Genomic DNA, 23114 nt, shown 5'->3' with positions numbered 1-23114 from the left:
TGTTTGGGTTAGTGTGTTAAAAAACCTGCTGCTGCTCCAGGAGCAGGAAGTAGAAATCACAGGAAATCACAGGAAATCACAAAGAAATCACAGGAGTAGCCATGGATGGACACACTGGGTCTCTTGAAGGACTGGGTCTGTCTGTGTCTCAATCCTACTGGCACCTCTCACCTTTGTTGTTGCAGCTCTGGAAATCAGATGACTTTGGCCAGACCTGGATAATGATTCAGGAACACGTGAAGTCTTTTTCTTGGTAGGTATTGCACCCAGCTCCTGTCTCCTCTCGTTCCTCACTCCTTGCAGTGTTTGCTGCCCTGTGAAAATCAGCCCTCTGGGTAGCAGGGTGTGCTCCAGCCCTGCCCCCTGCTCCCCTCACCCTGCACCCTGGGGATGTGGCACGGCAGGGTGACAAGTGACAGCCACCCACACCAGCACCCAGGGGTGTTGCCCATTCTCCTCACCCCATCTCCTTGCTCCTGCTGCTGATTCTCCAATCCCACCACGTTCCCTGTCCTCCCAGGGGGGTTGAGCCCTACGACAAACCCACCATGGTGTACATCGAGCGGCACGAGCCCTCGGGGGCCTCGACGGTCATCCGCAGCACAGACTTCTTCCAGAGCCGGGAAAACAAGGACATAATCCTGGAAGATGTTGAAGACTTCCAGCTCAGGGACAAATACATGTTTGCAACCAAGTCTGTGGTGAGTGACACGCGAGGATTTCACTGCCGAGGGTTGATGGGGTGCGGAACCACAGCGGGCAAGAGCATCTGCAGGGGATGTGCTGCACCTCACATCCTTCAGACCTCGCTGGCTTGTCACAAAGGTGTCACCCAGAGGTGTCACCCAGCCTGCCAGCCTCACGTCCTTCAGACCTCGCTGGCTTGTCACAGAGGTGTCACCCAGAGGTGTCACCCAGCCTGCCAGCAGCTGCCACCCCTGAGCTCACAGCAGTGCTGCCCGTGCCGCTCTCCCGGTGGTGTTTCCATACCCCTGCCTCGGGCAGGCTGGGCAGAAGTAGGTCAGCCTGCAGAGGGCTGGGACCCGGGAAAAACCACGGGATGGCTGGGAAGGACGTGGGGTGGGGGTGGCAGGGGAAGGGGGATGTGGCTCGGCAGCTCGGTGGTTAAAGGAGGCCGCTTGTCAGAGGAGATTACCATCAAACATGGACCAGGTCCAAGCAGCCTAATGTGCTCCAGCCTGGAAAGAAAGCTGCATTTTCAGTCTGCCTTCCTAAGAAAAGAGGATGTGGGTGAGCAGAAGTGAGCTTTTGGTCCCTCTGCAGCCAGAGCCTCTCTGTGCTTTTTACAGTTCTTGGCCAAATTTGAACAAACCTGAAAAGAGAGCAAGAAAGTGTCTGTGCTTCCTCTGAGGGCCAGGCCTTCCTAGATCAGCAGCATCAGAGGGACAAAGTCCTGATCCTTCTAGAATTCAAGGAGCAGCTTTCTTTTCAAAAGATGCATTTCTCCCCTGCAGCTGCCATTGAGGGTTTGAGGAAGGAACCTTTATTTAGGGGTGACTGCTGGCAGAACCAGGGAGGGTTTCCTAGGCAGTAAGTGATGGGTGTGTCACCTCCGGCCCCCTGAGCGGTTTCTGATGGAGGCAGGGAACATTTGCAGAGCAATTTCAGTTTCTCAGAAGTCTCCCTTGCAGGTAGGACAGCCTGTGACTCCCAGGGCCCGGCCCCTTGGCGCTGTGCCTGCTCTGTGGTTTGCAGGAGATTTTATCGAGGGCTCAGTGCTGGTGTAGGGTGAAACACTGGGGGTGGTTTGTGTCTCTGCAGAGCTCACTGAGCTCAGGGACAGCATCCTGAAAGCATGAGGAGGGTTTGTGCACCATTTGGGGGTGCTTTGGAGCTTTTTCTGCTTCTGGAGCACTCCGGGGCCAGCAGGCAGCACACCCTGCAGCTGTACTGACTAAACATCAATAAAATCACCCATATTCCACACCACGGCAAGTGCTGCTGGGAAACCCTGGGACAGAGGGAGGCTGGCTGCAAACCCTTCATTCGGGAATCACATCCCCAGGTCTGGAACGAGGCACCTGCCTCCAAACCTGGCCACAGCAGGGGCAGTGCTGGGGGAGGGACAGGCTGGGTGGCACCAGGGCTCTGACTTCTGCTCCTTTCCGTGGGAGGCACGGTTGCTTAGTGATACAGAGCCTGGGGGGAAAAAAAAAACCCAACAAAACCAGGCCGCTTATTTTTGGAGCCTAGATCTGGGTTTAGGTCCTCACCATTGGCATCCTGTATGAAATAGGTTGCCCCCAGCTTTTCACTTTCTCAGCTTCGCGCCGGCGCCTTTCGTTTTGCGCAAATCGGTAAAAATAGGAAGGAAAGGACTGCGTGCTCTGAAGAAATAGGAGGAATTAAAACCAGCCTCCTTACCCTCACCTGACTGAACAAGTTTGTCTCCTTGCTGAGCCCTGGCTGTGGCAATTTAAACCCTGAGTGGGGCTCACTGCTCCCAGCATTGAGCAGCTGCCACGCTCTGCCCACGTGCAGGGGGGTGGAAGTCCCAGGCACTGGGTGATCCCAGAGGAGATGAGGGTGATTTTTTGGGGTGAGAGCCCCTCCTAACGTGTCCTGTGCCCTGCACAGCGTTTGCTCGGCAGCTCACAGCCACCCTCGGTCCAGCTCTGGGTCTCCTTCAACCGCAAGCCCATGCGGGTGGCACAGTTCGTTACCAAGCATCCAATTAAGGTAAGTGGTGCTTCCCCAGCAGCCTCCCTGCCTTGCCAAGGACACCCTGCAGTGTCAGCAGCAGCTCCAGATGCTGCAGGAGTGGGAAGGGACCTCGTGTGACCCTGCTGGGGGGCGGGGGTGGCAGTGCAAAGGCTCATGTTGGGATGATCCTGGGGTTTACGGTAGCACCTGGATGGTCACTGGGGCTGGGGGCTGGCAGCAAAGCCCAGATACCAGAGAGGGGCTGATCCCACTGCTCTGACTCTGCTTTTGGGGATTTTACCTCTTCCCATGCTGTGGGTGCGCTGGTATGACCTGGAACATCCAATTATTGCAGGCTGAGGAAGCTCAGGGCAGCACCAGGGCTTGCAAAGAGTCCCTGATCCACGAAAGTGGCATCCCCAGGCTGGTGGGGATGAAGAAAGCACGAGAAGCAAGTTCTTGGTGCTTGGCAGAGCAGTGGGGTGCACTCCCAGCCTCAGGGGGGTCCAGAGATCCAGCACACCTGGGGCTTGGCAACCACTGCTGCTTCCAGGGGGATTTGCAGGGCGGAGGATGGGAATCGCTGTGGGGGGAAACACAACAGAAAAAGCAAAGTGAAGATTTTCCACCTGCTGAGTGGAAAAAATACAAAAAGGTGGAAGCAAGCTAAGAGGAAATCTAAAGCAGGCAGTGTGCAAACCCCCTCTGTGTGCACACACACACACGGAGCCTGTTCTTTGTGTGCCAAAGGAATATTACATTGCTGATGCCTCGGAGGACCAGGTGTTTGTGTGTGTCAGCCACGACAACAACCGCACCAACCTCTACATCTCGGAGGCAGAGGGCCTGAAGTTCTCCCTGTCTCTGGAAAACGTGCTCTACTACAGCCCAGGGGGAGCTGGCAGCGACACCTTGGTCAGGTAGGACAGGACTCACCTGAGAACATCGCCCAAAATCCGTGAATTTTGGCTGTGCTGGATCAAGGCGTTTCCTTTACCTGACAACCCCCCACATTCCCAGACTTACGGGGTGGCGAGGGGGTGTGGGGGGTGTTCCATTTCCATTTTCACTGACCCCCACAGGTACTTTGCCAACGAGCCCTTCGCGGATTTCCACCGCGTGGAGGGCGTGCGGGGCGTCTACATCGCCACGCTGATCAACGGCTCCTTCAGCGAGGAGAACATGCGCTCCGTCATCACCTTCGACAAGGGTGGCACCTGGGAGCTGCTGCAGCCCCCTGCACAGACCCGATACGGGGAGCACATCGACTGCCAGGTGCCACAGGGGGCCTGGGATGGGGAGAAGAACACCAAAATTGGGATTTGTGGGTTGTTAGTGGGTGTGGTGATCCTGGAGGTCTTTGCACTCTGCGAAAGGAGGCTGAAACAGCAATGCTGCCATGAAGGAATCCCTCCTTGCCTCTCCGAGCAGAGGGGGCTGGAGCAGACAGGATGAGGGATGAGGGGTAATCCACTGTTCTGCCTTCCCAGTTGTCCCAGGGCTGCTCTCTCCACCTGGCCCAGCGCCTGAGCCAGCTGCTGAATTTCCAGCTGCGCAGGATGCCCATTCTCTCCAAGGAGTCGGCGCCAGGACTGATCATTGCCACTGGTACTGCTTTTCCCTTGGCTTAGGGGCTGTTGTTGCCAGGCAGTATTTAGTTTGTAGAAGCAGGTTATAAAATGCAATTAAATGGTGCATTTTGCTGTCCTTTCCCTGCTGCAGTCCCCGTACAGTAATTACAGAATGAACATTTCACTGCAGCACAGAGATGTGAGAAACCTGCTCTGTTCTGATCCTCTTTCCTGATCCTCGTGAAGGGCTTCTTGAAGATTCAGAAATTCCTGTTTGTCTTGCTCTGTTACTGAGGAATGCACACATTTTGTTTAATCATATTTGTAGCCATGGGTTTTTCCCCCATCTGCTTTTAAAACTCATAATAGTCCTTGAAATATTTGCTTTTGAAGGGATTAATTTATAGTGTGAAAAATCATCTCCTCAATCACAGATAAAAATAGTTTGGAGGTGTCTGGCTTCCTTTTAAGCAATCACTTTGCATTCCTCAAGAAGGATGATTTCTCCCATTCTCCCAGGCTCCATTGGCAAGAACATGGCAAGGAAAACCAATGTTTATGTCTCGAGCAGTGCTGGAGCAAGGTGGAGAGAGGTAAGGCTGCTCTTACACCTGCCAGATCTGCCAGCGTGGTGGGGGAACAGGAAGAATTCTGGCAGCAATACAGATGAGTTACATGAAAGGTGATTTCATATGAATCCAAGAGCTGGAAGGTGCTCAACGCCTTAAAACGAGGGAAAAAGGTTTTTAGATGAAGGACCAGGTGTGGGTTGTTTGGAGATGAACCTGTGGTGTAGGTGGTGGATTCTGACACAGGAGAGCTTCCTCCTCTATTTTTCCTTCACACTTTTCCTCAGCACAGGTCATTTGGTGTTTTTTAGATGGGACTGACAGCCAGGACTTTGTGTGTGAGAGTGTTTGAAGAGGCTCTGGCTTCTCCCAGAAAAATGGGATGCTGCCCTCGGTTTATGGGGAGTTTGCTGCTGTTTACTGAGTGGATGTTCTGGTCTGTGGCAGTGTTTGTGGTCTGCCTGTGCACTCTGCAGCCAGTGTAATGTGGTATTTATTCCAACATCTGCAAGTTATTTAATCCCGGGAACTGAGCAGCCTCCCTCTCCCCCTGCGAGTGCTGCGCGGTCAGGGTGAGCTCTGGGCAGCTGCAGCGGCCATGGGGACAAGCCACAGGTCTGGCTGATGCCAAAGGTGGTTCAGAGGCTGCTCCTGGCTTTAAAACCCAGCTGGAGAGCAGCTGTGGGGACCCTACAGCCAGGCAGGAGCTGACAGATGGGGCAGGGTATCCAAACCCAGACTTGCAGGTGCCAAGCTCCACAGGTTTGCCCTGGAGTGCAGTTAAAACACTCTGAGGAAGTGTTGATCCAAAGTCACCAGCACCAAGCTCCTGACTGATCTTTGTATCATGAGCAGAGGTGCAGAATGACCCAGCAGTGGAGCTGAGAAGCAGCACCACAACTCCTGCTCAGCTTTGGCCAGCAGCAGGCTGGGAGGCTCTGCTGGGTGATTTCACAGCCCACAGAAGAAAGGAACAATGCATTCAGTGCCCTGTGCTGTCCCCGAGTGTGACAGCATGTCCTGTGAGCAGGGCCTGGCATGGAAATGCTCCCTGTTTGCATCCTGGGGTGCTCTGGGCTCCCTGGATGGGAAAGCAAAGCTGATTGTGTGCTGGAGGTGTAGGTGGGTGTGAAATCCAAGCTTCTTGCCTTGGGATGGATGGATGAATTGTCTCCAGGGCTTGTTTCTGCATGCCATGGCCCCACTTCTCTCTGAACATTCACAAGACCTTCTACAGCCTGAGAACAAACTTCTCTGCAGTCCTGGGAAGGCCACAAGTCACTGCTGGGTGTCAGGAAAACCTCACAGAGGTGACAAATGAGAGGAGGAGTGATGGACTCTGGTTTTGTGTTGTGGCACTTCATTCTTTCCATGCACAGAGCACAGGAGGAGCAGAGTCCAGGGCTCAGGGCAGCTTTTACACTCATCTGTTAGGGGAAATGGGCTGGTTATTCTCATCTGCAGTTGGTGTCCCATAAACGCTTGAATCTCTGCTGCCTCCAGATACTTGATTTGGCCAAAGCTGAAGCATGAGCTTGGGTCAGGCAGGGTTTCTGCCAAAGCCATTTTCCCTTCATTCAGCACAGCTCTGATCACCCCTCAGCACTGTCTCTCTTCCAGGCACTGTCTGGACCCCACTACTACACCTGGGGTGACCACGGTGGAATTCTGGTGGCCATCGCCCAGGGCACCGAGACCGACCAGCTCAAGTGAGTGCCAGGGCACAGGGACTGCCCCTGCTGCTCGGGCTGGGGAGGGCAGAGAGAGCCCTGCAGCAGGCAGGACACACCCCTGGCATCTCTCCCAATCTTTTTTTGTGCAGGTACAGCACAAACGAAGGGGAAACCTGGAAAGTCTTCACGTTCTCGGAGAAGCCGGTGTTTGTGTACGGCCTCCTGACGGAGCCCGGAGAGAAGAGCACCATATTCACCATCTTTGGCTCCTACAAGGAGAATGGCCACAGCTGGCTGATCCTGCAGATCAACACCACCGACGTGCTGGGTAAGGGGACAGGAGGCAGAGCCGTCTCTAGGGTGGCTCTGCAGGTGGAGAGAGGGAATCTCCTCCTGTCCCAAGTGTCTCATGTCCACGTGGACACAGCTGCTGAAGGCACTCGTGTGCCCTGTGCTCCCCCTGTATTCCTTCCCTCCTCACTGAGGAATTTGTTGAAAAGGAAAAGGGGGGGGGAAAAAATCCTTCTGAAGGCTTTGTGCCTATGAATGTTTTATAACCCATTTCAGCTTTGATTGCGAGGCAGCATTTTAATCAAAGCACAGTTAAACCCAGCAGAGGAATTTGCTTGACTAAAATTTATCACCGATTCCCCTGACGTTTTGTTGGGAACGGATCTGTTTGGTAACCAGAACGACTCCATTCAGATTCCCTGTCACTGGCACGGAGCTGTCTGTTCCCTCCTGTCACCGCGTGCCACCGCACGCTCCCAGCTGGAATGCTCCTTGCCTTTCCCTGTGGGACAGGGGCCTTGCACTCTGGGGGAGGTTTTGTGCCAGGGGAGGGTGGAGAGGGGAGGGAATCACGGAATGAACTAGGGAAAAGACCCAACACATCCTCATTGATTGAGTGTCACGTCCAGTTGTGTTTTAAACACATCCAGGGATGGTGACTCCACCTCCTCCATGATTCCAGTGCACAATCACTCTTTCAGTGAAGAATTTTCATCCTGATGTCCAGCCTAAACTTCCCCTGGCATGGCTTAAGGCTGTGTCCTCTCATTCTCTCAGAGCCTGGGAGGAGGGACATTCCTGTGGTGTGGGGCTGGATGCCAGCACGCCTGGCACTCCTGGCCACCAGGGACATCTGGATCTCTCTGCCTTTAAACCTGGGGTGCTGCAAAAGCTGCACCTTTCTGCTCCCCAACCTTGCTTCTCCTCCCAGGGGTCCCTTGCACAGAGAACGACTACAAGCTGTGGTCACCCTCGGACGAGCGAGGCAATGAATGTTTGCTGGGGCATAAAACCGTTTTCAAAAGGAGGACTCCTCATGCAACCTGCTTCAATGGGGAAGATTTTGACAGGCCTGTCATGGTCTCCAACTGCTCTTGTACAAGGGAGGACTTTGAATGGTAAAATAACAATTAATTTCTTCTAGTCTGGATTGTAAATCCAAGATAAGTATCTGTGACCAATCTCTCCGAGTGAACAAACAGCCAATTTACGTAGCTCGGAGTGTCGCTGCTTCATTTTATAGCAGAGAGGAAACTAAACAGACTGAAAACATCCTTTCATTAATAGCAGGGCATGAGACTTAATTAATGTCTTTAGAGCCTTTTGGGAGCCTCTGAAAGGTTCCACGGAAGAGTGAAGTATTGTTAATCCATCACCTTCTAAATGATAAATGATAATTTCCCATCACAGACAGAGATCCACTAAAAATCTTTGTGATTCTGCAGCCACAGGGGTGCAGCTGGCCCTGCCATTGCCCTCTGACTGCAATTCCCACAGTCCTGACGCTGCACAGCTCTCAGGATCAGGAAACACACTCTGGCAACCTGATGCAAAGGTTTGGTGTCAGAAAGGGAACTGCTTTTCAGGGACTGGCCTTTCAGTGGAGCTCACACCAGACTGCTCCTGTCTGATGCTGACACCAAGTCTGGCTCACCATGAGCAGACCGAGAGCAGGGCTGGTGGGATCCTGCCTCAGAATTCAGCCCTGGGCTCCCTACAAAATCACACTGACAAATCCTCTCTCTCCCACAGCGTTTTCCAAAGAACAGCTGCACTCTAACTCCCATTTTACCATCAGGACCAGCCAAGAGACAGAGCAGTGACCCGAGCCAGCCAAGCAGCAGGACTGGGGCTTGCAGCCAGCTTTGCAGAGCACACTGGCTCAGCCCTGCCTCGCTGCCTCACCTGCCCCAGCCTGCCTAGCCACTGGCAAAGTGTTTGCAAAGTGTTCTTGAAACGTCCTATCTGGCTCGGAGATGTTCTGTGCAGCTAAATACCGATAATAAATTAATGGTCACTTGGGGGTGTTAAAAATTCTATGCAAGAACAGACTCATGGTAGAGCATGGCTGCATTTTTTGCTTTTCCCTGTCCCTCCCTACATTTTTCTTCTCCTTGCAGTGATTTTGGCTTCAAACTGAGCGATGACTTGTCCTTAGAAGTTTGTGTCCCTGACCCTGAGTTTGCTGGGAAGCCCTATGACCCACCAGTCCCTTGCCCTGTTGGCTCAACCTACAAGAAGACTCGAGGGTATGTGCTGTGCTTGGGAGGGCAACCTGATCTTCCAAGTGCTGGAATTCATCTTACTGGTGATTAAAAAACCCCCAAACCACCACAAAACCCACAAGAGTGACAGCAAACAAACGGCATGTTAGGACATACATGGCAATTAAACACCACAGCTTATTCTGGCTGCACAGGATGGTTTGTTCACAGTTTTTCCATGGAATAAACTGCCTGGCTCTGTGTGTTGCAGCTACAGGAAGATCTCTGGGGACACTTGCACGGGTGGAGACATCGAGTCGCGGCTGGAGGGGGAGCTGGTGCCGTGCCCGCTGGCGGGTGAGTGTGTGCAGGATCTGCTCTGGGCACAAGGACTCCATTCATAAAACCTTTGGCTGGTGCCTGAGGGACCAGGCACAGAGTCCCAGAGGGCTCTCAGACAAAACCTGTGACACAGGAGCCTGGGTGGCTTACAAATCCACTGTAAGCTGTGGCCAGAGCTCCTGAGGGTCCTGCTCAGGGGCAGGGTCTGCCCACAGTGCAGAGCCCTCTGAAGCCCCCAGGGGCAGGCTGCAAGCAGGAACCCCTTCATCCCGGTCACATCCTTGCTGTAGCTGGCTTGAACCCAACCAGAAAGACAGGAATGAGATCAAAGACATCCCCATCCTTGGGAAGGTCCCCTTGGGAAGGTCCCACTCTGAGACAGCCACCACGTGCAGCTGAACCATGTCCCTTTGGGGCCAGACCTTCATCCCTCACACCTCTGCCTGCCAGAATTCACCCCCCATCCTTATTTTCTCCTCTTGAACATACAAGGCACTGTAGCAGTCCCGTGCCCCTGTGCTGCCAGCGTTATTTGCATTCTGCTCATTACAGCTTTAATTTAATCTGCCGTCACGAGCTGCGTGATCAGCATTGCTGCCGTGCTGCAGCTCCAGAGCCTCAGGCAGGGCAGGGGCTTGTGGAAGGGCTGGGGAGCTGAGCAGAGCAGCCAGACCCAGCAGCAGCAGCAGGTTCCCCTGCACTGCCCTCAAATTTTTCAGCGCGCAAAAGATACTCCAGGTGTGGAACAGCACGGGGAAGCATCCCCTGTGCTGGGACTCCTGCCAGGGCTGCACTCAGCTTTACTCCTGACACGTTATTCACCCCTCTGAGCCCTCTTGAGCTATTTGGAGAGCTGTGTTGGGCATGCTGAGAAGGGCCCTGCTGATTGCAAAATAAACCTGCGGTCCCCACCGGGGCAGCCTTTGAAGTGCCGTGTTCCCAGAGTGTTTGCGGATCGTCTCCGGATCCGCGCTGGCGCGCTCCATGGTAACACTTTCATGTACAGTGTCTGTTTCATATCTCCGTATAATCTCATTAGGGATGCACAGCCAGAGTTACTCACTGACATTAGCTCTACTCATTAAGAGCATTATTGGACTTGACCAGTGGTGGGATAATGCCCGGGAGACTTTGTCCTGGAGCAGGATCCCATTACCTGGATTCGGCTCCATTTGGAAACAAAACCCACTCTGGGATATTTCCTGCGGGGCTGCTGTCCCTGAGGACTTGCAGAGTTGCATCACTCCCACTCTTTTTAATGTTTTGGTTTTATTTTTTTGAGGAAGAGCAGATCAGTATTTTGTTTCCAATTGGCAGCAATAAAAGTGGGAAGAAAGGGATCAGGGCATGTTCTGCCAGCCGTGCCTCCTCCACCTCCTCCTCCTCCTCCTCCTCCTGGACCAGACAATGCCCACAGTGTGTCCCCAGTCCCACGTGAGGCTATTACCACATTCCCATTAACCTAATCCCACTGATACAAAGGCTCTTTGCCTCCCCGAGGTGCCAAAAGGGGTGAAAAACACCTGCTATTTTATTTTATTTATTTTATTTTTTTGGCCCCTCGAGTAGCCAAAAATGGCCACTAAATAAGGCACTGTTGTTGCAGAGGAGAACGAGTTCATTCTCTACGCCACCCGCTACTCCATCCACCGCTACGACCTGGCCTCGGGAGTCAGCGAGGAGCTGCCCCTGGCCGGGCTCAGGGGGGCTGTGGCCCTGGATTTTGACTACGAGCACAACTGCCTGTACTGGGCTGATGTCACTCTGGACATCATCCAGGTGAGCATCGCCTCCTTGCCACCCAGTGTTGCATCCACACCCTGAAAAGCAAATGTTTGTCCTGGTACTCCTCCCCTCCGAGCTGTCACCTGAGCTTCAGGCTGAGGCAGTTCCTCGTCTTTTATTCTGATTATTTTTATTTCTTTTTCCCCAGCGTCTCTGTCTCAATGGCAGCTCTGGGCAGGAAATAATCATAAGCACTGGGTTGGAAACAGTGGAAGCTTTGGCTTTTGAACCTATCAGCCAGCTGCTCTACTGGGTCAACGCTGGGATTCCCAAAATCGAGGTACAGCTCTGCCCACCCGTGGCAGTGTGTGTTTTAATAAGGAGCAATAATCGCCTGCCAGAGATTTTGTGTCACTTCAAGCAGTGCCAGCAGCAAACACACCCGTCCTGGGTTTGGTTTTGGGTCTAGGTTGCCAATCCAGATGGAGACCTGAGACTCACCGTCCTCAACTCCTCGATACTGGAGCGACCCAGAGCCCTGGCTCTGGTTCCCAAAGATGGGTAAGAAAGAAAACATCACAAATATTTCCCTGCTATTCCCAAGGGAATCTGCTGCTCCTTCCCCACTTCCTCCTCAGGGAGGGCAGCTCGGTGAGGTGAAACTGGGGACAGTCCTGCCCTGTGGAGCCCACTGTCACTGCTGTGTCCCCAGCTAAGGCACCAGTTCTCTCGGAGCACAGATCACCAACTGTTTGTTCCTTGCCACCCATACATATCCATTAGTAAACAACTTTTCCTGCCTGTAAAACTGGTCTGGTCAGTGTGGAAAGCTGCAGTGATGTGTGAGAAACTGAGCTGTGCTCGAATTTGAGAGCCAAATGCGAGTTACATCTTTCTGGGGTTTGGCCTCGGCTGCAAAGGCAGCTCTGAGAAACCAAAGCAGTTCACGGCAAGGTAACCTGCAGCTGCACTCCCACCACAGAGCTGGCAGCTCAAAAGCCTCTGTGCTGCTCATAAATCTGCTGGTGGTGTTCATTAGAATTGCAGAGCTCCCCGTTCAAAGGCATGTCGTGCAAGAGACGTGGAATGTAAAGCATTCCAACCTCTGCCTCTCCTAACCTGCTTCCTTTTGATGAGCTGCTCTGTGTGGATTGGGAGTAACCTCTCTGCCTGCTGCCAGGTTGATGTTCTGGACAGACTGGGGGGACTCCAGGGCTGGCATCTACAGAAGTGACATGGACGGGTCGCTGGCCGGCTGCATCGTCTCGGAGGGCGTGCGGTGGCCAAACGGCATTTCCGTGGATGACCACTGGATCTACTGGACCGAAGCCTACATGGACAGGATCGAGAGGGTTGATTTCAATGGGATGCAGAGATCTGTGATCCTGGACAGCCTCCCTCACCCCTATGCCATTGCTGTGTTTAAGGTTTGTTTTCCCCGTTGTCGTTTTTTCTGTAGCATGCAGGCTCTGAGGTTGGTGCTGGAGGAGCATAGAGCACACTGAATTTGTAGGATAGGGATGTGATTTGGAGCAGGAATTATGCTTGTTCTCTCTCTGCTTCCCTGAAACATTCCCACAAATCCCTGAAGTGAGCAGGCACGTGCAGTCAAATCCAGGACCAAATTCCCAATCAGCTCCTGCTCAAATCCCACCTCAGCTCTTCCTCCTGCTCTCCCCCCTTGGGCTGGGGACACTTTTCACTCTCCATGTCCCTCCACATCGAGTATTTAGGGTGATGAGTGCACTGATGAGCACAGCCCTGGTGGTGCCTCTCCTCCCACTAAGAGCCAAGCCTGTGTTTCAGAATGAAATCTACTGGAACGACTGGTCACAGCTGAGTATCTTCAGAGCATCCAAAAACAGCGGCTCCAGGATGGAGATCTTGGTCGGCCGACTGAACGGGATCATGGATATGAAAATCTTTTACAGAGGAAAGACAACAGGTAATCATGCAGATGATCCTCCCTGGCATTTAGAAATGTGTTCATCCCCCATTTCCACAGGTTCCCAGCCCACTGAGCCATCCTGGCTTGCATTTCCTGAATACATCCCCATTCCTGCAGGGCCTGAGGCTCTCAGGCACAGTCGTGAGGAATGAGTTTCATGAGTGGTGTATTCTGCTTTTTGGCTGCCAGGGGAGATGCTTCCCAGAGAGAGAGAGCTCATAGGACCCTCAGCTGTGGTGGAACCTCACAGTTAATGTCACAGATCCTGGCTTTCCCATCACAGTGTTGTATAGACCAAAAAACCAGAGGATTTCAGGGCTGCACCAACTTTGTCCTCCTTTAATCATCTGTCTGCATTGTGACAAGGCAGTGCTGACCCCTGTGTGCTGTTTATACCCATTTTCAGATGGGTTCTACACCACTGAAGGGCTCTACCAGTCTCTGCAGGAGGCTGGAGGGACAAGAGGCACTCTGAGGGTGTAACTCCCATCCTTTGGTAGGCCTCCAACTCAGATGAGTTGTGTCCCATAAAAGCCAATCTGTCCCCGTTAAAGGCCCCCAAACTCGTGGAGCAGATGGCTCTGAGCATCCCTAGGGGTGACCTCAGCATTTAGCCCTGCAGAGCTGGCTTCTAAGGGGGTCTGAACCCAAAAGCAGGTGACACTGGGACTCCTGTGCCTCTGCCCTGACACTGTCCCCTCCTCCTGCCCTGCTGCAGGGCAGAACGCCTGCATCACCCGGCCCTGCAGCCTGCTCTGCCTGCCCAGGTCCAACAACGGCCGCAGCTGCAAGTGCCCCGAGGGGGTGGCCAGCACCGTGCTGCCCAGCGGGGAGCTCAGCTGTGACTGTCCCCACGGCTACACCATGAGGAACAACACCTGCAGGAAGGAAGGTAAAGTCCTGCCTGCCTCTTGCTGCTGAGCTGGTTTCTGCCCTCACCAGAGGTCGGCGTGACCTGTCCTCTGCCTGGGAGGAGAGCGGCCCTTTCTGGGAGCACAGCCTCATGGCAGCTTGTTTCTGTTGTCCCTCCTGCCCCAGAGAACACGTGCCTGCCCAACCAGTACAGGTGCTCCAACGGGAACTGCATCAACAGCATCTGGCAGTGTGACAACGACAACGACTGCGGGGACATGAGCGACGAGAAGAACTGCCGTGAGTGACCTGCCTTGCTGGTGGTGGCCAGCTTCAGGTGTCTGCTGTGCTGCCATCTCAGCTGAGCTCATGGCCCACACTCCCTTCACACTCAGGGACAGCAAGAGGCTCTCTGGGGTGTAACTCAGCTCCTTTGGTAAACTCCCACACTGAACTGGATGGGTTTTGTCCCAGTCCCCTTGAGCAGAGGAGATCTCAGTGTCTAAAATTTGGTGAGGCTGATGCCAACTGTCTCTTGCACTAATTGTCTTCTGAAGCTAATTGAGGGCACAGCCAATGAGGAAAAGAGAGCAGATAGTGCTGACACGGCCTCTAGTTGAGATAATAAATCAAGTTCTCACATTAAAGATGGAGGTCACCTTTTTGAGCAAAGTTAGGAACTGCCAATGTGTGCAGGAGGGGCAGATGTTCCACGGCTTTGCACAGCCTGAAGGGTTTGGCTTAGTGCACTGTGGAAAAAGGACTGGGTTTGAAGTTAGGAATCACTGCAGGACCAGGAGAGAGGCTGTTTATGCCCGTTTTGTACCAATAAGGAACTTATTTCCCTGACAAAGTTGAGGTACCAGTCAGCAGAGTCCAAGTTTGAGTTCCATGTCTGGCTCACGGTGTGGGAAGGCCTCTGTGGGTACCCATTCCCTGGAGAGAGGCCACCAGCTCGGCACAGAGGTGCTGCCTTGGATAGCAGCACTTGGATAGCAACACATGCCCAGCTTCTCCCCTGCTTTGGCTGCCCTGTCTCATCCCACCACCAACCCAGGAGGTTTCAAGCCCCTTTGTGGGGAGCAGACAGCTCTACAGCCTTGGCTTCTCGCTCCCTGGCTTGGGAGGGGACATCAGGAGTTTCAGTCCTGCTTCCCAGACAGAAAACTGACCCCTGTGTGCTCTGCTTTACATGAAGTGCCTAAAAATGGCATTAAAATACAAGAGCAGGAATTCAGGTCAGACTGGCAGGATTCTGTCCCTGTCTCTCCACTTCCCTGCACTCAGTTCACACCCTCAGGCAGCAGAAACCATCTTCTAACCACCTCCTCCTCCTCCTCCTCTTCCTCTCTCCATCAGCAACCACCGTGTGCGACACCGAGACCCAGTTCCGCTGCCAGGGCTCGGGGACCTGCATCCCTCTGTCCTACAAATGTGACCTGGAGGATGACTGTGGGGACAACAGCGATGAAAGTCACTGTGGTGAGTGCCCACACTCGGATCCCCTCCCCTGGGCACGGGTGGGCAGCTCTCTCCAGCACTCTGTGCTGCTCAGAGGGAAAGATCCCCCTCTTTACCCAGGCTGTCTCCTCCTCATTTACTGGGGACTGGGAAATGGGGGACAGGAGCAGCATTTACAGGGTGTTTGGGAATTAGGGACAGGACCACGGTGTCCTGGGAAATGAGGGACAGGAGAAGAAAGAGAAGCTCTGTGCTGGTTCTTCCCCTCGCCGTGTTCCAGCTGTGAGACTTCTGTGCCGTCACTATCCAGCTTTCCTGCTCTGCTCCTGGGGTATTCCCATGACCTGAAGCCCAATATTTTGTTTGCAGAGGCTCACCAGTGCAGGAATGATGAGTTCAGCTGCAGCTCGGGGATGTGCATCCGTCTGTCCTGGATGTGTGATGGGGATAACGACTGCAGGGACTGGTCTGACGAAGCAAACTGCACTGGTGAGTGCTCAGGTGTTGATCAAGAACCTCCTGCTGCTCCTACTTTTTATTTCCAACCTGGGAGACATTAGCCAGTGTATTGTGCCTCAGTTTCCTTGCTTGTTAGAGCACCTTAGGGTGATGTGATGCTCCAAACCCAAGGGTTTTTTCCCCTCAGGTTCACTGGGAATTTGCTGGCTGCTCTGAGATGCTCACACAGTGACCCAGCTTTGCTTTTTACCTGCATGATTGCACCCGTGGGCAAAGCTCTGTGGAATGGGAAGTGGTTTTGTGGCTGCTGAGCAGCCAAGGGATTCTCCTGGCAAAATAGAGCTCCCGTGTTGCAGAGAGGCAGAGATCAGTGGGCACTGGCAGCACTTCACAGCTTTCACTCTGTTTCCTTGCCATTAATTTCGTGCAGAAAACAGGCACCTTCTTTTCAGCTTCTCCACAGTTAATTGATCTGAAGAAGGAGCAGATTTCATTTGGGAAGCTTAGTTTGGCAGTTTCAGTCCTCCTCTGGCAACCTCATGGCTGCATGGGCTCAAAAACTCAAAGAGGGTGTCCTAAATAGGGAGTCCCATGTAGAAGACTCACTCTTGTTTTTACTGAAGTATCAGAGCAGCCTGGCTGGCAGAAATAACCTTGTTCCTACTTTGTGCCCCCTGTGCAGCAAGTCCTGTGAGCCTCACTGTGTGTTTGGAGCGGAAAGTCACAACACTCCACCCTCCTCACCACCACAGTGATGTTCCTCAGCAGCCTCCTGAGCTCAACACCCACACAAAGCCTTTTTCTCATCAGAAAAACCAACAGACAGCAGCACATTGGTCTGTCCCACTAGAAACAATCGAGCAAAACTATGGACCAAGCCAAAAAACCTCAGTGCTTGCAGGAGAAGAGAGCTCTCAGAGCACCAGTCCATCAGTGAAAGGCACAAGGCTCTTTTTTGAGCCACACTTGGGGTATTTCAAGATAAAAGCTTTCCATGGCATGAGGCAGAGGTCCATGGGGAGCCTGCAGGGAGCAGGACAGCCCCTGGGAGTGCTGGCAGCAGCACTCTGGGGCAGCCTTTGGGACAGAGTGGCACCAGAGGGCTCTGGCACCAAGATTTAAGAGATCCCTTTCAGGTCTTCGAGCTCCTCTTTGCTCACCCCTGTGGCATTTGCAGTGCCTGGAGCACCCAGGGCTGATCCTGGTCATTAGTATTCCATGAGTGTGGCTTTCTAAGAAGGTTTAATTTATGTTGGTATCACTTATCTCTCGTATGAGTTTCTCCAGAGAGAATTACTACAGGAGAGGAACCTACTTCAAAAAGCGTGCCGGGTTTGTAAAGCCCCAAGTTGGAATTATCTGAGAGGATCACAATTATTTGAGGAACATTCCGTCTGACTTCACCGGGCTGCAATTATTGCTCTTATCTGAAATAATTACATTTCACGCTGAATACCTAATAGAATATTACTGCCAGCAGATTGCACTATTTCGAGATATCTGGGAGTGCATGTCACTCTCTAACCTAAAACTCAGGATCATGCAGTTTAATTAAGTTGAACACTGCTTTTCTCAATAACTCTGAGTGCTCTCCTGCTTGAGGAGCAGGATTTGTCTCTAAAGTGACAACACAAACCAGGCTGCAACCCAGATACCCCACAGGCAGATATTTTCCTGACAGGAGCCTAAGGAAAACCCCCAGGGAGAATCGTATTTCTTGTTTGCTTTGGCAACATAGAAGAGCCTTGTTTGCCTTAATTAAAAGCTCTCTCTGACTCTGTCCTGCCCTGCACGGGGGACTCTGCAGCTCTGCCAAGCCTTGCTGGACCTGGGGGACATTTCTCACCATCTCTGGCACGGTGCCACTGCTTCACCTTTGCCCACACACCCCAAGGACTGAGATCAAAGGGAGAGAGGCTGCTGACCTCGGGGAGAGCTTTGGGACATCTCTACCCTGCAAAAGCCATCCCTGAGCCACAGCAGGCTCATGAGCAAGAATGGCACAGAGGGGGAAATACCTTGGAAAACTGGAATTCTCCTGCCTGGGGTCCCTGGGGTGGTTGCTTGTGCTGGGATCTGCCGTGGTGGGAGCTCCTGGTGCAGGGGGAAGGAGCAGGGTGTGGTGGTGTGGCCTGCCTCACTCTCAGCTCAGCAGGGACACGGTGACCCCACACTCAGGTGTCCCCCTGCTCTGCTTTCAGCAGTTTATCACACCTGTGAGGCCTCCAGCTTCCAGTGCCACAACGGCCACTGCATCCCGCAGCGCTGGGCGTGTGACGGTGACGCCGACTGCCAGGACGGCTCTGACGAGGACCCTGCCAACTGTGGTAACGTGTCCTGTGTGCCTGGGGGGCTCTGCCACGGCTGGGAGGGATTTCTGCACACCCACCGAGCTAAACCAGCAGCAAACTCAGGGGGAGAGCCCCCACCCCTCCAAAAGCAATCACAGCACGGAGGCCACCACGGCTTTTTTTTTTTAGCTAATTAAAACAGCTTTAACAAAACCCTGAAAAACTCACAACATCCACCCAATTCTGGATTTCAGAGAAAAAGTGCAACGGCTTCCAGTGCCCCAATGGCACCTGCATCCCCACCAGCAAACACTGCGATGGCATCAACGACTGCTCTGACGCCTCTGACGAGCAGCACTGCGGTGGGTACCGGGCTCAGGGGGAGCTGCTGGGGCCTTTTGATGGTGTTTTGTTCTGCCCAAGCCTGTCCCACTGGGAGTAAAGCCCTGGGAGATAATGGGAAAGCCTTAGTGAGCAGTCAGCAGCCCCCTGTGAAATCGGCGGGTCAGCAAAAGGCACAGACTGGGAGGTCACCAGGGAGGTGAGCAAAGCCCTCCTGGTGCCGGTGCCCACCCTGAGGGGCTGTCTGGTGAGGGCAGCCCGTGCAGGGACACAGCTCAAACCAGCAGCAAACTCAGGGGGAGAGCCCCCACCCCTCCAAAAGCAATCACAGTCTTGGGAACCTTCTGTAAGCCCCTAAAATCCGCCCGCCGCGCTCAGGTCCGCGCGGGCGCCGGCGGGTGACGCTGCTGTTTGCAAGGACAGCAGAGGTGCCAGCCCTGTCCTGCTGTCCCCATCCCTGCAGAGCCCCTGTGCACCCGCTACATGGATTTCGTGTGCAAGAACCGGCAGCAGTGCTTGTTCCACTCCATGGTGTGCGACGGCATCATCCAGTGCCGCGACGGCTCTGACGAAGATGCCGGCTATGCCGGGTGCTGTGAGTGTCACACTGGCGCCTCTGCCAAGGGAGGGGTGGCCACGGGAGGAAACCAGAGGTGTGGGGAGAACCAGGCCACCAGGAAGCTGCCAGCTCTGCTCAGAGCTGGCTCTAGCCTGCAATGCTCTGCTTAGAAATCCACGATCGCCCCTGGGTGTGCTCCTTCCTGCTCAAGCTTTCCTGAAGCCCTTGATCTTTACAGCAAACCTCTCCCTGCAGCCCAGGACCCCGAGTTCCACCGGACCTGTGACCAGTTCAGCTTCCAGTGCCAGAATGGCGTGTGCATCAGCCTGGTGTGGAAGTGTGATGGGATGGATGACTGCGGCGATTACTCTGACGAAGCAAACTGTGGTGAGCAGCACCCCCAGTGCAGCTCCAGCTTCCCTTGGATTCCAGGAGCATGGAGTACTGCCCTCCTCATGTTTTCACTCATCTCTGTGTGAGTGTAGCTTTCCCTGTGCACATCACAGCGTGCCCTATCTGGAGATTGGTGTAATTTCCCTCACTCTGCAGGCAGGTAAAGTGAAGCACGCAGAAAACCTGGCACATCTTGTGCTTGATTGTCTCCTCTGTGACCATATTTACTGCACAGACTCCCAGCCCCGAGCAGACAGGCAGTTTTCAGCCAAACCCAATATTTACCACTGTTCCCTGGGTGGCTGTAGGAGCTGTACCCAGCCAGGCGAGGCAGCTGCAGACTCATTTCTGAGTTGCAGGGTTTGCTCTTCCATTTCTGCCATGCTCTGGTGGATTCTGCTCTGGTTCTGAGATCAGGGGTGGTGCCTGGCCATGAAGAACACAGACAAAGCAGTGGTGGCAACAGAGAGAGGGCTGGGAGGAATGGGAATGCTGGGGATGAAGAGGAAGGAATGCAATTGTGCTGCTCAGGGTGATGGTGTCTGGGGCAGCCTGAGGTGCTGCCACCTCTCAGCTGTGCTGAGGGCTGCTGAGGTGACCCTGTGGCTCACAGGACTCTCCTCTCCTTGCCAGAAAACCCAACAGAAGCCCCGAACTGCTCCCGGTACTACCAGTTCCAGTGTGGGAATGGGCACTGCATCCCCAACCGCTGGAAGTGCGACGAGGAGAACGACTGTGGGGACTGGTCTGATGAGAGGGACTGCGAGGGTAAGGACACACTGCTGAGGCTGTGACATGGACATGACAGGGACTGGGACATGCTGAAGCATCACTCTGCCTTCCCACAGCCCCCATGGCTCCAAAAACGCCCCATGAGAGGGCACTTTCACGCATCTTTTTACTCTGTAGTGTTGGATAACCTGATTACAGACACACCACAAATGAAACACCGGGCTCATGATGCCTCACCTGCTTCCCCCTCGGTCAGCAGAGAGCAGGCAGAGCTTACACAGGAGCAGGGAGCTCAGCTCAGCTCTCCCTGGTGTATTTTTAGGATCTCCAGTTCATCCCATTACCACGCTGATCCCCCCGACGTGCCTGCCCAACCATTTCCGCTGCAACAGCGGCGCCTGCATCATGAACAGCTGGGTGTGTGACGGCTACAGGGACTGCACTGACGGCTCTGACGAAGAGGCCTGTCCCACCTCAAGTAAGCTCTCCTCTCCCTCACCCCTTCCCTTTGCCCAGATCACCTCTGCAAGGAATCCTGGCCTTTCAGAGCCTCGACAAGTTACAGGGTTCATTTACGCCGTGGTGTAAAATGCACTCAGGCGCTGGGGTCACCCTGCTGCCACCAGCTGGGACAGTGCTCCAGGGAGGACATTCCCTGCAAAGCAGAGGCTTTCCCAGCCCTCTGCAGTCAGGAGAGAGGATGGCTTAGGCGTCATCCCCTGCACCTGCTAGCTGGAAGGAGATTGCCATCTAGTGGAGTCGGGACCTGGGGACAGCCGCTCCCTCCTGGTGGCAGTGCCAGCCTGGCCGTGCTGCGCCGCTTTCCTGGCTCTGTGTGTGTGTGCAGGACCCAACGTGACAGCCACGTCCCCAGTGCTGCCAGGGCGCTGCAGCCGCTTCGAGTTCGAGTGCCAGCAGCTGCACAAGTGCATTCCCAACTGGAAGAGGTGTGATGGAGTGAGGGACTGCCAGGATGGCACGGACGAGAGGAACTGCCGTAAGTGTGGGCAAGAGACTCCCACCTGGAGCCTTCCCTTGGGAGGGAGCCTTCCCTCTGAGGAGGCTTTGATTGATGGAGAAATCCTTTAGAGAAATCAGAAATCCTTTACAAAAAAAAAAAAAAGGATAAAAAGCCCAAGCAGTGCTATTCCCATTAGAAGTCCAGTTGTTGTTTTTCATGGGATAAGCTCCAGGTTCTCCTGAAGGTGCAGCCAGAAGGAGACACCCCAATATCTGACACATCAGCCTGACATGCAGCCACCTGCAAACATTCCAGTGCTGCTGAGGGAACTTCCCTGCCTCGAGTCCTGAGCTGTTCTGCCTTTTTCAGCCACTCAGAGCAGCCTGTTGTGCCCCAGTGGTTTCAGATGTGAGGATGGGGAGGCCTGCATCATGCAGACAGAGCGCTGTGATGGATACCTGGACTGCTCAGACAGCAGCGATGAGAGGAACTGCACAGGTGAGCAGCAGCCCTCTCCCATCCCTCACTCCCTGCTCCCTGTCAGCACACAGAGCTGCTCTCCTGGATATGTCACCTTTCCCTCCCAACACCCTTGATTTATCTGCCTCTGCTCAGTTGTCCAAGCTGCCTCCTCACCCATTTATCACCAGCTGGGACAAACTCCCCAGCAACTTCTACACTGACAATTTATCTTCCAACTGCCTCGGACACAGAAAAAAAACATTTTAGGATGGATAGGAGCAAAGCTGTCTATTTTACAAAGCCCACAGGTGAAGCAAGAGTCTCCTACTCTGCTCTCCTTTGCAAGGTGACCCTGGGGGACGTGGCACGTGCCCTGCTGCTGTCCCTGGCTGTCCCACACTGGCCCTTGGTGGCCCTGTGGGGGCAGAGGGACAGAGCCTGCCCTGGGCTGATAACCAATCGATCACTGCCTCCAGCCAGCCATGAGCTTCAGCTGCTTCCCCACCGAACTGCTGGGGGGGCTGGGCATCAATCAGGTTCAGTTCTTTAATTAAATATTGATTGGGAGAGGCTAGCAGATTCAGGGGAGGGGGAAGGAGCCGCTGAGATGCACGACTTGGCTGCTGCACCCATGGAAAACCATCTCTTTTCCCTTGGAAAAGTGGTCTTGCCATGCTGTCCCACGTGCCTGCTGGATTTAATTCCAGCTGTTTAAGGAAAGCAAAACAGCAGCAATTTTCCTCTGCTCTGCACTGCTTGGTTTCTGTTCAGCACCAAAGCTGAGCACCCCAGCAGAGCCAAGCCACAACAGTGGGATTTGGGCTCCAACACACAGAGAGAGGGAGCAGGGAATGGCCTGGTGGGAGCAGGATTCCAGATCAGCACCTCCCATCCCCAGCTCTGCCAGGGCTGGGTTCCACAGTGCTTTTATCCCCTAAATTCCTCTGTGAAGGTCAGGCACTGATTCAGCCGCAGAGCTCGCGTCAAGGGAAGCCCCAAACTTGAATTACCAGCCTTTGCTTGGGTCCTGCTGCTGAACACCAGCTGTGATAAGGGAAAACACACAAGGAAAGGGCCTGGGTGGTGGCAGGGACAGCACAGACTGATCACACCAGGAGAAGGGTGACACTGAGCAGTCTGCACTCACACACTTTGAAAATTCCCAGTATTTCATCAACAGCCACGCTTTATCTTTCCTTAGGGGAAAGGAATCGCTCGCCTGATGCAGCATAAAGACATTTTGGGTAGAACTAAGAGCACCAGGGGTAAATCCCTTCTCTGAGCTGCCCTCTGTGAGCCCAGCCTTCTCCACTGATAAATTACACATATCTAAATGGTGCAGACACCCCTTCAGTCAGTGCTGTTTCTACCTCTCGTTGTTGGTGTTACAAACAAAAGTCCTGTTTCTCTCCTGGGCACAGGAATTGTTTCCCTGCAGTAAATGAACTTTTCCCATTCTCTGCCCAGATGATACAATGGTGTACAAAGTCCAGAACCTGCAGTGGACGGCTGATTTCTCTGGTGATGTCACCCTGACATGGGCTCGGCCAAAAAGGATGTCCTCGACCTCCTGTGTCTACAACATCTACTACAGGTACATCATCCCTCCCCTGCT

General features: G+C 53.7%; 1 protein-coding gene across 2 annotated transcripts in view; it reads left to right on the top strand.

Annotated features, from left to right (window-relative positions):
- The window catches only part of SORL1 (sortilin related receptor 1), a 46975-nt gene that overhangs the window by 10256 nt on the left and 13605 nt on the right, over positions 1-23114 (top strand). Inside the window, exons 5-34 of one of the 2 annotated variants that reach the window (XM_058857088.1) lie at positions 186-253; positions 521-701; positions 2599-2700; positions 3415-3584; positions 3747-3939; positions 4155-4272; positions 4755-4828; positions 6425-6513; positions 6627-6805; positions 7700-7886; positions 8889-9017; positions 9244-9329; positions 10921-11093; positions 11248-11379; positions 11509-11600; positions 12220-12466; positions 12846-12984; positions 13706-13879; positions 14026-14139; positions 15199-15321; positions 15670-15789; positions 17964-18086; positions 18305-18412; positions 18856-18987; positions 19207-19338; positions 19978-20112; positions 20399-20554; positions 20924-21073; positions 21407-21535; positions 22967-23093. In XM_058857088.1, coding sequence (XP_058713071.1) covers positions 186-253; positions 521-701; positions 2599-2700; positions 3415-3584; positions 3747-3939; positions 4155-4272; positions 4755-4828; positions 6425-6513; positions 6627-6805; positions 7700-7886; positions 8889-9017; positions 9244-9329; positions 10921-11093; positions 11248-11379; positions 11509-11600; positions 12220-12466; positions 12846-12984; positions 13706-13879; positions 14026-14139; positions 15199-15321; positions 15670-15789; positions 17964-18086; positions 18305-18412; positions 18856-18987; positions 19207-19338; positions 19978-20112; positions 20399-20554; positions 20924-21073; positions 21407-21535; positions 22967-23093 — 4082 coding nt within the window. Of the gene's footprint in view, positions 1-185; positions 254-520; positions 702-2598; positions 2701-3414; positions 3585-3746; positions 3940-4154; positions 4273-4754; positions 4829-6424; positions 6514-6626; positions 6806-7699; positions 7887-8888; positions 9018-9243; positions 9330-10920; positions 11094-11247; positions 11380-11508; positions 11601-12219; positions 12467-12845; positions 12985-13705; positions 13880-14025; positions 14140-15198; positions 15322-15669; positions 15790-17960; positions 18087-18304; positions 18413-18855; positions 18988-19206; positions 19339-19977; positions 20113-20398; positions 20555-20923; positions 21074-21406; positions 21536-22966; positions 23094-23114 lie in introns of both variants that reach the window. The other variant, XM_058857089.1, reaches the window with a different exon arrangement.

Source organism: Poecile atricapillus, chromosome 25, assembly GCF_030490865.1.
Source record: "Poecile atricapillus isolate bPoeAtr1 chromosome 25, bPoeAtr1.hap1, whole genome shotgun sequence".
Classification (NCBI taxonomy): Eukaryota; Metazoa; Chordata; class Aves; order Passeriformes; family Paridae; genus Poecile; species Poecile atricapillus.
Note: the sequence above shows the minus strand (reverse complement) of the source record. Positions and strands in the feature narration are given on the sequence as shown.